Source organism: Phyllopteryx taeniolatus, chromosome 8 (genome assembly GCF_024500385.1).
Source record: "Phyllopteryx taeniolatus isolate TA_2022b chromosome 8, UOR_Ptae_1.2, whole genome shotgun sequence".
In the NCBI taxonomy this organism is placed as follows: Eukaryota; Metazoa; Chordata; class Actinopteri; order Syngnathiformes; family Syngnathidae; genus Phyllopteryx; species Phyllopteryx taeniolatus.
The window spans coordinates 30,375,761-30,392,499 of record NC_084509.1 but is presented as its reverse complement, the minus strand read 5'-3'; the positions used below and the strand labels follow the sequence as shown (position 1 = coordinate 30,392,499).

The 16,739-nt window shown below is 40.2% G+C and overlaps 1 protein-coding gene across 12 annotated transcripts in view; it reads left to right on the top strand.

Moving 5' to 3' along the window:
- nlrx1 (NLR family member X1) overlaps positions 1-13,647 on the top strand; it is a 30,408-nt gene extending 16,761 nt beyond the window's left edge. For 6 of the 12 annotated variants that reach the window (XM_061781253.1, XM_061781251.1, XM_061781248.1 and 3 more), the window contains 6 exons: positions 891-1,074; positions 4,421-4,516; positions 5,020-5,106; positions 5,882-6,133; positions 6,437-6,647; positions 10,386-12,112. In XM_061781253.1, coding sequence (XP_061637237.1) covers positions 891-1,074; positions 4,421-4,516; positions 5,020-5,106; positions 5,882-6,133; positions 6,437-6,647; positions 10,386-10,586 — 1,031 coding nt within the window. In that variant the 3' untranslated portion in view covers positions 10,587-12,112. The other 6 variants (XM_061781246.1, XM_061781245.1, XR_009789644.1 and 3 more) reach the window with 5 other exon arrangements.
- The last annotated feature ends 3,092 nt before the right edge of the window (positions 13,648-16,739 follow it).

Here is a 16,739-nt window from a genome sequence, read left to right as displayed (position 1 = left end):
GGTATTTAAATTTTTTTTGTTTGATCTTAAACATTAAAATGGGTATACTATGCAAAAAAATATAAGAACTTGAGAGGGGGCCAATACTTTTTCACAGCACTGTAAATTCCCATAAAAACACTCCTAAACCTTATGGAAAACCTTCCCTGAAGAGTTTAAGATGTTTTACCTGCAGAGGTTGGACCGATGTCATATTAAACCTTATGGATTAAGAATGGGATGCCATTTCTGAGTTACGGCAGGTGAGCAAATACTTTTGGCAATATAGTGTATATAAGTCTGTTAACCACATCATTTGATGCATAACCCAAACCTGCTAAGAAACAAAATATGACATGTATCTCGATTTTGCTCTGTCTGGGGCTGTGAGGAATGTGACCGCATCATACATCCGTTACATCACAGAGCAAAAGTTGAGCAATTCCTTTGCTATCGATATACAGTAAGTGATGTGTGAATTGATTTGTGTGATAAGATTGTACTATAGAACCAGTATTAATCACAATACTTATTTACAGTGACTGCTATGTTTTTTAATTGCCATTGATGAATACACACAATTAAAACGTCACTGTTTGTAGTAAGTAGTCACACTGTAAGAAAATAAATACATTTAGAGAAAAAAATGCAGACAAAATGTATTTACTGTATATCAGCAAATGAAAATTAGTTTTATTTTTTTGTATTTTTTTAACGTGATTTTAAAAATATTCCAACAATAATGAATAAACTTTTCATTTATGTATCTGGGCAAACTACAATAAACAGAAAATACAATAATTTACCCCACTGTAGATTGTGCGTACAATCAGCTGATCTACTGTATCATCATAAAAATGTTAAAGTAACAAAATGTATCATGATGTATTTATTAATTTTTTTAATTCTAGAAATCAACAAGCCACAGCCACCAGAGGAGTTGATGGATCTGTTGGTCCTTCTGTATGAGTTTCAAAATCCCCGGCTGACTGCAGAAGTCCTGGCCTCCATCCGAACCATCCGCCTCCACAACATACACATGACCTCACTCAAATGCTTTGTTTTGAGTTCTGTGCTCTCATGCGCCCCTCCAAGGTAAGCCAGGGATTGTGCTTTCACTGCCAACTACACTGTGTTCCAAAATATCAGGCATATGCAGTTTTTGTTAATTTCCTAAATACGCCACGAAATGTACACTAAATATATCTTTAACAACAGGGTCCGACATTAACGGTGGCCCAGGACCACTACTCCGCTGTCTCGGGCCACCACCTACGAATAGACGCTGGTCCGCTCGGGCCAGTACAAATTTCTAAATCACAAAACATTTTTGCCCACCGAAAATGGCCGAAAACTGCTTTTTTAGTGTCTCTCTGAAATTATTTTAAAACTAAAACATCCCTTCCAAGACAGGGTGTTGTGATAACTCAAGGAGAAACTGCAACTGGCACCGCCTGGCTGGATAAATCGGCACGAATTCGGGTTAGACTTAAGACAGTGGCCAAAGCTAACGCTGCTAGCTTCATATATTCAACATTCATACGAGCGGCAGCCGGACCATGGAATGGCAGCGTGGAACAAGGGCAGCAACACAAAGTGAAGCTTCATCGCCAGATTATTATGGCCAATAATTTGTAGGGATGTCCCAAACACATTTTTTTGCACCTGAGCCAGAGTCTTTGAATTTAAGGATCTGCTGATATTAAGTCCCGATCCAATACCTCGACAAAGTATTAAAAAAAGAGCGCACCAGATTTTCTCAAATTACTATTGTGTAGCCTATGCATACAGTTATACATACAGATTATATACAGCAGCTGAAATAAATATTGACCATTTTTCTCACTAAATATATCCACACAGGCGGGGCCGGGGATTGAACCCCAGTCCTTGTCTTTTCTTGGGCAAAAACAACAACACTGAATGATTCCCAAGACTTTTGGGAGAATGAAAGGGAACGAAAAGTTGAATGTTTTAGATGATTGTGTGTGTGTGTGTGTGTGTGTCATTACGTCTTGCGTAAATGTAACACAGCATTTCAGCCAACGAACCTAGTACCAACATTCAAACATGGTGGTGGTAGTGTGATGGTCTGGGCTGCTTGCTCCTTCACGACTTGGACGACTTGTGATTGATGGACCCATGCACCCAGCAAAAGATTAACAAAGCGGCAGGCCCAGACCATGTGTTCCCATCCTGCCTCAAAGTCTGCGCGGACTTCGGGCGAAAGGCGGACTGAAGCATTACATAGCGTAAATACATCCATACAGTACAACATTAATTTCCGTTGCCTAAAACACACAATACAGGACAAAATTACTGTAAATAAATGAAAAAAATCTTGAAAGTGTTTGAAATGTTTATCCAAACATACCCCCTCCAGCCTCCTGCCGTTTTCAAGAGCGCTGCGAGCCAGGGTGAGAGTACATGGCTAATTTGCATCCAACTTGCATGCATCCTGGTGCATGTAAGTTAGCCATGTGGCTCAAGGCACCAGTCCGTTACTCCCAATATCTGTTAAATTGGAGTGCGTTAAAACGAGGTTCCACTGTATGCATGACTGCTAACGATTTCTGGAGCTTCCTGCCTTGAGGGATTCTTGGAACTTGAGATACATCAATAGCTTTAAATAACTAATTACTGCTCATCATTGATGTTTTCTATCTCTTAAGGAATACTCTTATTTCCATCCATCCATTTTCCGTACCGCTTATCCTCACGGGCGAGCTGGAGCCTATCCCAGCGGACTCTGGCGAGAGGCGGGGTACACCCTGAACTGGTCGCCAGCCAATTGCAGGGCACATAGAAAGAAACAACCATTCGCACTCACATAATTTAGTTAGTTAATTGAAAACTCTTAATTGCCCATAGGTGTGAACTTACGGGCTATTAAGAGTTTTCAGTAAACCTACCATGCATGTTTTTGGAGGGAGGGAAGAAACCGGAGTACCCGCAGAAAAGCCACACAGGCACGGGAGAACATGCAAACTCCACACAGGTGAGACTGTATTTCAACCCGGGACCGGACCTCAGAACTGTGGGGCTGACGCTCTAACCAGTCGGCCACCGTGCCACCTTTCTTTAAAAATGATTTTAAAAATAATACTGGGCGCCGCCATGTTTGTGAACATGACCGAATAACTACATCGTGTGTGCATTCAGTGGACAAAGATGGCAGTGCAATATGGAGAAGCAACACTATGCCAAATTGCCAATGCACCTCACATTAATCATCAAAGGATCCAGCCGCATAGTTTTGAGACTCTACATGATAAAATAGGCCTACCAAGAGAGATTCTGCTTTGGATGAGGAAAATCAAAACAGCTTTTGTGAACAGTCCCCGTTCCTCCTCCACAGCCCAAGTTGCGTGGAGTTGCCGGCGCTGTAGACCACAGATATGAAGAGAAGACTAGATACGCCGGCGCGCCGACGTTCATATGTGGCAACCATGGGCGACGTTCCCATCAAAGACAAAGAATGGACATTGAAATGAAGTCATAACTTGCTCATTTTTCACCCGATTTTCATGAGGTTTACTTGTTTTTGTCAATACCAAAGTGTCTGCTATCAACACTTATCATTTGAAAAAAACAACAACAACTTAATTTCAAATGTCCGTGCATTGCCATTAAAGGCCCCTGCCAACATTGCCGGCACATTGTATTGTATGTAGTCTTCCCTTCATATCTGTGGTATACTCATTTGCATGCATTTGTTTGCATGTCATTGACATTCAGCCGCGCTACTTGTTCACCTCCCCTGTCAGTCAAAGTGCTTGCTGCAATGGGAGGCAGGACTCAAACACACAAACACAGACGGGTTTGTGGAGCCGTTGAAGCAAAGTGAAAGAAATAATTATCGTACTCGAAGCGACGCTTTCCGATGGCTAGTAACTCTACAACTACAGAAAATTGAATGGAATTAGTTCCAAAGTCTAATACCACAGCGGCGTTCTAGGAACATTTTGCATTAAAGTCAGATGAATGCGGCGAATGGCGAGCCCGTTACCATCAACGAGAACAAGCCGGTATGTCGAACAAAAACAACACAACATAAACCTCAATGTGACAAAATCCATTTAAAACACAACCATCTGACCCAATTTCTTCCAAAACAAAAAACACGGTGGGACATTTCCCATCAGTTTGCCAATGCAAATATAAAGGTGAACAGCGTATATGGCACACGTACGCTCACATATTACTTGCGTTACTTGCTTTAAGAGATGCAGCCATCAACATGTTGAGACAGCAGCATTTAAAGAAATGCTGCAGACTTTTAATAGACAGTAAGAATCTTGTTGCAAAACGGGTTGCTTTGATCTACTTGTGCTGTTATTAATGTTGTTACATTGCATTTTTATTTCCATAACCAACTGGAAACTTGATTGGGTGAATATCGGCTCTCAAGGTATTAAAGACTCTCTATGCCTTCTTGTAGTTATCAACTGGAAGAGTTGGACCTCTCCTCCTGTCTCCTAACTCGGGACATGCTTCAGATTCTGTCGCCTGCCTTTAGACACACTCGGAACCTCAAGTAAGACAAACTCACAAACGTCTCTATTACTATTGTTGTTTGCGGTGAAAAACCTTGATGCATTTAGCTGAATGACAATGTTTTGTTTTTTAGTGACAACATCAGTTATAGTTCTATATCTTAATTATGAATGGCAATAAGGACTCATACTAATGATTCAGTGAATGACCAAACAAGTACAGTATTTTGCATGTCATTCTCAGAGCTCACATTTACTGTTCCACTGTGTCACACACTTCTTCATCACCAGAAACTAGTAGCAACAATGGACATGGAGCTGCTCAGTACTAAAGACAGACAACGCTATTGTTAATATGGGTCTCTGGGGTTCATTCGTAGTATAACAAGGCTGTCCTTACTTTTGAGCAATAATCCAGAGCATGAGCACTTATCTGAGTTACTACTTGATTTGTGATGACCATCGCAAACCGGTCAGCATGGATATGCTGTGTGTGTGTGTGTGTGTGGTGACTTTTGCCTCTGCCTGTCTCTGTTGTCCTCAGTCTGCAGTTTAATAGCCTTGGTCCCGACTCCTGCATCTTCCTGAGAGATCTACTACTTGACTCCAAAAGTTGTGTTAGAGCGCTACAGTAAGACAACACTTTAACACATTTGTTTGTCTCTTAATTCAATATGTCAAGTCCCTTAATCCCTCAGTCATAGAGAGAAATGTACAATCAGTTGGCTAATAATTGTTATTTTTATGTACGTTTTTGCAGCAGGATGGATAATGTGTTAGATGCTAGGAAATGCTAAATGATGCAGGTTTTTAGATCATCAAATTCCAAGTAGAAAATGTACTCAAGACTCGTAACGATAATATATGGGGAAAAAGAGTGCAGGGTATCAGACCTTTACGCACCAAGATAAACCTGCAAACATTAGGGTAGAATCTGGTAAGTAGTAGCAATAACTGCAGTCCAGTTCATGCGAAGATTTTGAGGCCATATTCAGCATAGTAAAAAAATCAGCACGTTTGCATTTTTCAGCATGTTTGCTTTTCTGAATTAGGTCTAAATATGGTGGTGTTACCCCCCCCCCCCACCTACACACCACTTGTACTGTCTTTTACTGTATATACATACAGAATGCTTGTGTGTAGTATGTGTGATGAGGACAAGCGGTATAAAACAAATGGATGGATGGATAACGTAATTAAATGAATTAAGCATCTGATGATGTTGGATCTTGTGCTACATTGGTGCTTTTTTCATGGTACAGTTCCAGCTAGCATCAAATTGCTTATGTATTCAATATCACACAGGGGCCACAATCTGTCACCATGGCACCAGGGTCTTAATTTGTCCCCATGAAAATGAATCAAATACCACAAATGTCTCACTTTCTCCCCGTCCACATTTACAGACTATGTGACAACCCACTGCTAGACTCTGGTGCGTGCGTTCTTTTGGAGGCCCTTCCGCAGAACCTGACCTTGAGGCATCTGACCCTGATGCACACCGGACTAGGGGATCAAGGGGCCCTCGAGCTGGCTGAGAGACTTCAGCAGCACACTGGACTCCAGGAGCTCAACGTTGCCTATAACAACATCGGAGACAACGCTGCTCTGGCCCTAGTGGATGTTTGCAGGGAACATCCCAGCATTCACACTGTGCAGTAAGAGACTGTCAGACAGCCGTGTATAATTCTGTTAGTTCAAGCAACAATAACATACCATCACACTGCAAAAAAATGGCTGTATTTTTTTTTTTTTTTTTTAATGTGTTAACTGCAACACTTACTGAGTCATTATTATGGTATAGTTTAGCTTAACTAGCTATACTAAACAGATCCAAAAATAGACATTGCATTGATCAAAGTAGGTGATACATATGTTTCAAATCCATTATTTTTTTCCCAAAATAAGTAAAACAGTGCTTTTTGGTTTGGTTGAAACTCACAACTTGTCTGTTTGTGTAGTTTGTACCTGAACCCTCTGAGTGATGTCGGCAAGCAGTCCCTGTACGTCCGAGGCATCGCCAAGAGCCAGAGCAGCAGTGGGCGGCGAGTCAGGGTCCTGGCAGCTGTCACTGAGGGATCTGACCTCTCAGATGACTGGCACCCCATTCTCAGTGTGATTCGCGAGAATGCATCATCCTGGGACAGGGAACGTGTCAAACAGCAGCTTAAGGTAAAACTCTTACTAAAACACTGTTTAAACATTGTAATGATATGACTGTTGTCATTCCCTGGGCGCAACGGTGGGCCCAATGTTTTCCATTCCCCATTCCACCCCCTAACTGCCGCTCTCACCTACAAAACACACTGACAACAATATCCATATGTAGATAGGTCATTCCTGGAATAGATGCAGCAGAGTGCAGTGTCAGTTTTACAGTAGTTCTCGTCAACACAATTCATCAAGTTACAGTACGTGACATGCAGCAGGGGTGACCACAGCGTGTGGGCTACTTTTAAAACTATGCTAATGCTAAATATACATTTATTTACACATATATTGAGTATTTCTTTTTTTCTTTTTTCTTTTTTAAACCTGTCCTGTTCAGCTGCATGGCCTTGCAGGATAGTGGCTCTGTATGCCTTTGTGCTGGAACAGTTTTGGTGTGCAACAGGGGAGTTTGAAATACTCCCTCTGCTTAATTTTCTATATATTTTTTTAATTAATCTGATGTTTATTGAAAATGGAGCCGGACAGAAAATGGTTTGAGGGGAAAGACGGGGACTAGGGGTGAGGACATAGTGAAACAATCTAAATATTTAAACACAAGTAACATTACAACAGTTATTTGTAGATTTTTTTTTTGGGGGGGGGGGGGGTTTGGAGGGGGGACACCTGGTGAAGACATGCAATAACTAGCCAAGAGAACAGATAAGAGAAGACATAAAAGGGCAGGACAGGATGTGGGAAAATGAGCAAGGCAGTGCTACTGTCGAGTGGTGCGGTGGGATTCTTTTTTCGTGTCGAAACACTTGTAAGAACGTTTGAGTTGATATGTTCGTATAACTGGTGTTGTTATATGTGATCCCAGCAAAAGTAATTCAAGTCTATAGGGTTTCTATCGAACTTATGAGTGAATTAACACCATATCACATGCACGTTAGTCAACTGGTGTACGGAGTTGCTGAGCCGGCACATCAGAATCATCTTTTCAAGTATGTCCAAAAAACACACAAGGAATTTGTCTCCGGTAGTTGGAGCCGCTTTAGTACGACAACAGACATTCAATTGACAGAGAACACTTTGGAGACAGAAAGACATTGACAAAAAAAAAAACAGTCACTGAGCAGTAAAGGGTTGCTAGTTATCTGGTAATGCCGGTACATTTTTTTACATTGCGCAAAAAGATGCAGAGTCCTCTAGCACTTAGAGTCGAGGAAGGGTGAGCAGCCTCCTCCACCCACACACACTCTTTGTGAAGTTAATTGTGGAATGTTTAGTTTGTCTAAAAAAGTTTCAATGTCGTTTTTATTTGGCTTGTTATGGGATAAATATAAGCTACTGTAGTTGTTGTAAAATATTAATATCCTGTGGCAACTGAGTAAATCTGCCATTTGAATCTTGAACAGATATAATTAGTGTTTTTTTCTTTGTTACGTTGAAGTTGGTTTTCAATAAATTTTCCCAATTTATTATTGTGCTCGCAATTAGTGTATCTTAGCTCTTGTAGTAGGAATGCCGTTCTTTTTGATAATATGCAATCAAGTTGTTGTTTAGCAAAGTTGGTTCCTAATTAAGTCTGTCGGATTAATTGCGTATTCCTCTGTGAATTGTTTGATTTTCATCTCCAATCATTTGCTTTTTTTTTTTTTTTTTTTGTTGAAATGATTTTTCCTCAGATTACAGCTTTCCCTGTTTCCCAAAGTAAGGATGGGGATATAGTTGTGGGATCATTCATATCTAGAAAATCTTCCCATTCCTTCCTTACAAATATATCGAACTCTGGATATTTCAGTAGAGGAGTATTAAAGTGCCAGGCAGAAAGAAATTGGAGCATGATCGCTAATTATTATTGGATGTATTTTGGAAGTGCTGTTTGGAGCAATTGAGTTATTTGTGCGAAAGTCGTCAATTCTAGAGAAGGAGCGGTGAACTGAAGAAAAGAAAGTGTATTCCCTTTCTGTATGATTTTTTTTTTTTTAAACTCTCCATATGTCGGTGCGTCCGAAATCATGCATATATTCGACTAATATTCGGGAAGACTGCGATTGTTTGGAATTTTTTGAGTTTGAGCGGTCTATGGTTGGATTCAATACTATATTAAAGTCGCCACCTATAATAATTGTTGAATTAGTTGATAAAATTGGTCAGATGTGAAAAAAGTGTGTGAATAAAAGTTGGATCATCAATATTAGGGCCGTATACATTAGCTAATGTGTATAATTTGTAAAATATAGTTGAATGAACAATTATGTATCAGCCTTCTGGGTCAATTATTTTGCTATTTAGTGTCAAAAGTAGTCATTATGAATGAATGATTATGAATAAATATTGAGACTCCTCGTTGCCTGCTGTTACAGCGAGCTGAAAAGGATTTACTGAACTTTAAATCAGATGGGTAATTTTCTTCAGATTCTGACAAATGGGTTTCTTGTATCAAGAAGAACTGAGTTTTTAATTTCGTGATCTAATCCATAATCTTAATTCTCTTTGCCTGTGAACGAATGCCATTTACATTCTATGAGACAAAAGTTATACTTGACATGTTAATAAGTGTACAATTGTGAACGTGGGACAATCTGTGTGAGTGTATCATCTATGCGTGTGTGGGAAAGATGGCTAACTCTCAGAAATATATATCTAATGGGAACTTTCTTACTATATAGCTGGTAATATGAAGTTGTGTTAGGAGGTCTTATGTATTGCGGTATATGAGTTCAGCATAGAAAAACCATAGAAACGGAAGACAAGGGAATATATCACACGAGTTAAACATACATGCACAGGTGACATCCGAATGCATTTGCGTATGGCGGGGACAGGGAGGGGGGAGTGAGCATTCGGTAAGTGGCGGAGCGGCGGGTGCGATAAAGAGAAAAAGAAGTACCAAAGAGAAAGATAAGTAAAAAGAAAACAAGGGAAATAGGACGTGCGCAATTCCCTTTTTTTCCCCCGTAAAACAAATGACTACACTTTTTTTTTTACACTATATACCAAATATTAGAGCATATTAGAAAGGAATACTCATCTCTTAGAAAGCCAAGGGGTGACTTTGGAACCGCAAAACAGTTGACCGTCTATGTCTAGTTTGTCCACAATCAAGTGAGGCGCGTTTTCCTTGTTGCTGGTAATTTTTCATTAGAGGATACAAGAGTTTGCGTCGCTCGTTGATTTTGCGTGGAAACTGGTCGTTCATCCCAAACTGTGTACCCTTCAGCTCCCGTCCTTTTGACTTTACAAAGATTTTCTGTTGGAAATGTTCGAATTTGCCAATGATTGGACGGGGATGACTCCCTGCTCGTGGTCCTCTTAGTGTACTCGGTGGAAGTTGATGTTAGCGAGTGTCTCCTTCGGGATTTTTAGCGCTGTTGACATTAAGTTTTTTACTTGAGCCTCTGGATTATCAGGTGTACACTCGGAAATGCCGGAAAAGATGAGGTTATCCCGCATGCTTCTTGACTGTAAGTCTAGCATAGCTTCTTTGATTTTTTGTTTTCTTTCATGAGAATTTCTACCTCTGTTGTCATCACTTTCATGGCTGACTGAAGCTCGGCATTGTCTTCTTTTAGCTCTTTGACTTGTCGGTGCGTGAACTCCAAGATGGTCTTGAGCTCCTTAATCTCCCGGTGTAATAGATCGAGAAGTGATAGCTTCTTATCAATGGAGGAGAGGATTTCAATATGGCCGTCGAGAGAGCAAAGTTGTAAATCTTCAGTGCCAGTGGCCGAATGAGCCTTTTTGTCTTTTCAGCGAATTGCTGCGGTCGTCATGGTGGGCACTGCTGGTTTGCATGATGAAGCGATCGAAAGATCCTTCGAGGAACTCTTCGAGTGGATCCACAATGGTATCTTGGCGTCAACAAAAAAAAAACAAATCAATAATAATAAGCCCCGTAATCAGAGAAAAAAAACAATGGATGAGGAGGAAATTAAGACGAGTTTGCGAATCTGATTTTGCAGCGTAGCCGGCAAAATTTCGGCTGGGAAATCTCGCAGACTCGCAGTGTCAGAGCATGTCGCGGTGTCCATGGTCTAGAAAGTGAGTATTTCTATGTACAATACACAGTAAGTTGGTGCACTTTGCTTAACTGCATAAACCCTTTAATGTACTGTATAGTACAACTTTTGTATTATTTTTTTTTCATCATTAGTTTACTCTGATGACCTGCATTGAATGGAATCAGCCAAAAATGTGTCATCCAGAAAAGAGCTGCAGATAGCCAGAATCAAGCACACCTTCAAATGATCATCAGTCATGTTGGAACAGTATTTGGATTTCATAATCTTCATGTGGGAAAAGGCTGACTCGTATGAATGAGCAGAGCCAAATAATGTAGTCAAGGGGGTAGCACATAGCCTCATGTTGGGTGAGTACCGGTAAATCCATGAGCCCTGGACTTGACCTCAATGTTACAGTCAGCTTGTCGTGTCAAAACCTCGTCCTTCACTCCAGACGAGTTCAGATGAAACAGTTATGCAATAAATAAATGTCAGTCTTCCCGAAAAGGGTAGCACATGAATGTAGCGACTCGCTCCAATAAAGCAACTGGAATTTTTTTTCACCTCTCTCTTTCCCAGCTAATTTATCAGAGGAAAGTCGGTGTCATATTTTTTTTACAAATAGTCTGAGAATTCTGCTCCACATTTCTCTTCTTCAGAATAGCAATGGTAGACTTGCAAATGGGGCACTTCGAATAGGGCATTGTAAGGGAAAAAGTCCTCCTGCCATTCTGTATGGAAGTAGTAGGTGCTTGTCCTGTATGTCAATCAATTGACAAAAGCTATAGTGAAGCTGGCCGATAGGCTGATGTATATATATATTTTTTAAAGCCATGCGATCAACCCACACGATCTGTGCGATCGACATAATGGGCATCCCTGAAAACAGTATGCGTTTGTGTCCATTTAAAGGTTTTGGTACTTCTCTTGAGTTGAGTTTGCTTTTGGCATATTTCTGATACATAGACTTTAAAGTCTTATGTTATGCACCTTGTGCAGTGGAAACTCCAAAGTCGAATGACTCTCAAGTCATATAGTTTGGAGTTCATCCAAAATTTTCATTTAAAAAAAAAAGAAAAAAATGCCCCACAGGGCAATAGGGTCCAAGTAAGGGCAAAAAAAAAGAGTAGTGATGACTGTGGAGCCGGAAATTTAACCTGTTGCAACTTTGGATGATACAATATGACTAACGCAATAACTGAACTCTACATCAGTGATAAAAAGAAGATGACGTGTACATCCCAAATGTAAATGTGGAGTTTCAACTTTTCAAAACATTTCAACTTTCCAAATTTCTGCATTGAGGAATTAACACCTGCACAGGCAGTCAACTTTATCATTAGGTACAGCTGGAGCGGTCCCAAGTATTAAAACGTATTGCCTGTAAGTACCCTGTCAGCTGATTGCTAGCAGAGTGATTAAATTCATGAGTTAGATTGTGTTTGATAAGGATGTGATTGTCAGTCATCCATTCTTCTCCTGTGCAGGTGTTCCTCAGGGATCTGGAGTGGGGACGTAAACAGCAACAGAGCCTCCTGAAAAAGCTTCACTTCCGAAGGGTGGAGAAAGGCGTCCGTCAGACGCTAAAGATGTTGGAGAAAGACACGCCACCCCCATTTGCATGAGCCAACAAGTAAACGGTATAAATTCAATCAGGCTACTTTTCAACATTTATGATGCACTTTCAAAGTCACCACTAGGTGTGGTCCTCCAGACGGGTGTGCGTGTCATTCATTTTTAGCTGACTGTGTGAAAATGTGTGTGAAGCCAAAAAAAACAAAAATCAGCAGACATTTACTGTATATTACTGCAAATGGTAATAAATTGCCTAATCATAAGATGAATATTCCTAAAAGGAAAATACTGTATTACAAAAGCACACGAAAGGAAAATGTTAAAGAAAATCATAATCATTGGTTGGTTGCATCTTTTACTTATATTGGGCATTTTTACCTTTTTGTTAAGAGTTACTTAACATGCATGAACGCATTTTAAAAGGCTTAGATTCTCGAAGTGCTTTTGAGAAATGATTTGCATTTCAGCCTTTGCTACAACTGTTTCGAAAAGGTCGAAAGACTTGGATTGAATCAGCAGCTCAAAGCTGTCAAATTAAGTTGTTTAGCTACTTTTTCGGTGGAAGCGGGTTTTGGTATCAGTCAAAATCTGTTAAATGTGTTGCTCATGCCGCAGCTGCAGCAAGTCAGCTGTGAGTGTTGAGGAAGTGAAACATTTGGCCACGCAGCAAAACATTTCTTTCTATGGTATGGTGTCAGGAGTCACATGATCCAGTTTTAATTATTATGTTAACATATTGACAAAGTGATGTTTAATTTGCACTTGCGTGTAAAATGGATTTCCAAGCGAGCTCATTTTCATATGTGCTCTACAATTTGCTTTTCTGCAGTCATTCACTGCTGATATAAAGCTGCTGCTCATACACAATTACCACTTCCTGGATGTCAAAATACATCACAAAATGGAAGGAGACATCAGGATTGATGTGTAACTAAGCTAAGAAATATAGTTTTCCTAATTACTTTTTGTTAATGAATAATTTTAAAACATGCTCATGATCATGTAAAATGGTGCATTTGTCATTCAGTATTCTGGAGGAATACTTATTTTTTTTGTCACCCACATCATTTTTTAAAAGTGACACATTTTATGCGTCTTTACTGCCACTGTTTTTTGATATGATTATTTTTTATTGCAGAAAATGGATTAACCATGGTGCAGTGCTGCCTAATTTATTTGTATTAGATTTTATTATTATTTTTTTTCATTATAGGGTGTGTCATCTAAAGACACAGTATTGTGATGCATGCCCTCTGCTGTGTCTGCTGGAAAAAGAACCAATAATTATCTGTGTCTGTAGAATTTCAATTTCTGCCTTTGAAATCTTATGCCATGAACATTTTTGCCTTGTTATTGTTGTAACAATACATTTTGTAAGAATACTAATCAAATGCAGACAATTGAATCTGCCTAGCTCCTAATAAAAAGTCACCTATTGATTTCTCAGTTGTCTCAGTACTCTGTATTAAATACAAAATACATACACTGTACCTCCTGGTGGGATGCACAAGCTTCCTGTCTTTAATGCAGATTTGCCGCAGGGTTGAGGTCAGGGCTATGTGGGCTCAAGTCAAGTTCTTCCGCACCAGAGCCAACCATGCCTTTATCACCTTTCTTTGAACGCTCGGGGGAATCATGTTATGTTATGTGCTGTGCTAGATTAATCTATTTGCATATACTCCTCCCAAAAAGCACAAATGAACTCCCCAGCAATTTAGCACATTTTTCAGCCGCGATGCTGGTTGCGCCTGGTTAGTAGTCAGTCAGTTTGCACAAACCTTTAGTAAATCAGTTCCTTAGAGTTAATGCTAACTCGAGCTTGTCCTGAAATATCCCTAGTTAGTTAGTCTTCCATAGGCACAGACATATTTGGGGCGTGTGCTCACGCTAAAGAGAAAAACGACGACAGAATTATTCATACAATTAGGAAAAAAAACAGAATATTATGTACCGGTATTTATTTCTGTTAAGACAATCAACACAGTCAATAATAACTCTATTAACAAAAGAGGTGATGGGCAGCATATGTGTACTGCAGATCAATGAGGGGGATAATTCTCACAAGAACTTAACTTAAGGGCTGTCAGATGTCAAAACACTTGAAGTAGCAATGTGAATAAGATTTCCCCAAAAGGAGTCTGTCAAAAAATGCTAATACATTTGGAAAATCCGATGGTGAGTTTCGGAGTTTTTGTGTAGGGGAAAAAAAAATTGCATTTTTGGGAAATCTTTTTCTGTGATACCGCCCATAGAAAATTGGTCATAAAACATCTTCAAATTAGAGTAAAACAGTCAAACTTGATTATTTCTCAACATACAGTATCTCCTGGACCTTAACATTTTGTCTGCTACTCGGGACCGCCTTTTCCTATTGGCTGACAAGTTACAGTTAAAAATATCCACCACTCGCCGATATGGATTGAAATTCTGAGGGTTTCTCAAAGTCGATGCCTCAAAATTACCTTGACGTTTTAAACGGCGTCACTTGCCCTAATAGCTTAAATGTAAAACATTTTCATGAGAAGAGCAGTGTGAGCAGGCGAATAGGTCGTGCAAAAGTAATCAAGTGTTTTTTTTTTGTCCATTTATTTTTGGTAAGGAGGATTTTAGAGGCGTTTGAAGTGCTCATTCAAATTTGCACAAAGAGGGCAGCCACTTGTCACATTGGTCCTTTGAGGGGGGAATTGATGACACAGAGGGTTCCAGTAATTGTTCCACCCATCCATTTTCAATACTGCTTATCCGCACCAGGGCCCCGGGTGTGCTGGCGCCTATCCCAGCTAACTCTGGATGAGAGGCAGGGTGCACCTTGACTGGCACCAGCCAATCGCAGGGCACATATAAACAAACAACCATTCGCAGTCACATTCACACCTACGGACAATTTAGAGTCTTCAATTAACCTACCATGCATCTTTTTGGGATGTGAGAGGAAACCGGTGTACCCAGCGAAAACAAATGACAAAATTACAAATAAATACTATCCGGCCAACCAATTACGTGTCTAAATTTACAACACCAATCCCAATGAAGTTGGGACGTTGTGTTAAACAAATACAAACAGAATACAATGATTTGCAAATCATGTTCAACTTATATTTAATTGAATACACTACAAAGACAAGATATTTAATGTGCAAACTGATAAACTTGATTGTTTTTAGCAAATAATCATTAACTTAGAATTTTATGGCTGCAACACGTTCCAAAAAAGCTGGGACAGGGTCATGTTTACCACTGTGATACATCACCTTTTCTTTTAACAACATTCAATAAACGTTTGGGAACTGAGGACACTAATTGTTGAAGCTTTGTAGGTGGAATTCTTTCCCATTCTTGCTTGATGTACAGCTTCAGCTGTTCAACAGTCCGGGGGTCTCCGTATTTTATGCTTCATAATGCGCCACACATTTTCAATGGGAGATAGGTCTGGACTGCAGGCAGGCCAGTCTAGTACTCGCACTCTTTTACTACGAAGCCACGCTGTTGTAACACGTGCAGAATGTGGTTTGGCATTGTCTTGTTGAAATAAGCAGGGGCGTCCATAAAAAAGACATCGCTTGGATGGCAGCATATGTTTCTCCAAAACCTGTATGTACCTTTCAGCATTAATGGTGCGTGTGTAAATTACCCATGCCAATGGCACTAACACAGCTCCATACCATCACAGATGCTGGCTTTTGAACTTTGCGTCCATAACAGTCCGGATGGTTCTTTGGCCCGGAGGACGCGACGTCCACAATTTCCAAAAACAATTTGAAATGTGGACTCGTCGGACCACAGAAAACCTGTCCACTTTGCATCAGTCCATCTTAGATGAGCTCGGGCCCAGAGAAGCCGGCGGCGTTTCTGGGTGTTGTTGATAAATGGCTTTTGGCTTTGCATTGTAGAGTTTCAAGTTGCACTTAAGGATGTAGCGCCGAACTGTATTTATTGACATCGGTTTTCTGAAGTGTTCCTGAGCCCATGTGGTGATATCCTTTACACATTGATGTCAGTTTTTGATGCAGTGAGGGAATCGAAGGTCACGGGCATTCAATGTTGGTTTTCGGCCTTGCCGCTTACATGCAGTGATTTCTCCAGATTCTCTGAACCTTTTGATGATATTATGGACCGTAGATGAAATTCTTAAATTCCTTGCAATTGTACGTTGAGGACCACTTTCCTTAAACTATTCGACTATTTTCTCATGCACTTGTTCACAGAGGTGAACCGCGCCCCATCTTTGCTTGTAAATGAAATGTAAAGTTGCTTGCAATTCAGGGAAGCTCTTTTTCTACCCAATCATGGCACCCACCTGTTCCCAATTAGCCTGTTCACCTGTGGGATGTTCCAAACAGGTGTTTGATGAGCATTCCTCAACTTTCTCAGTCTTTTTTTGCCACCTGTCCCAGCTTTTTTGAAACGTGTTGCCGGCACAAAATTCTAAGTTTTCTCTTAGGCACCTCCGTCATGGATGTTGTTGTCACCTAGGATGTGAGTGAAATGATGAGGTAATTGCTCAGTTGAATCGTTTGCGCTAGCATGCTAG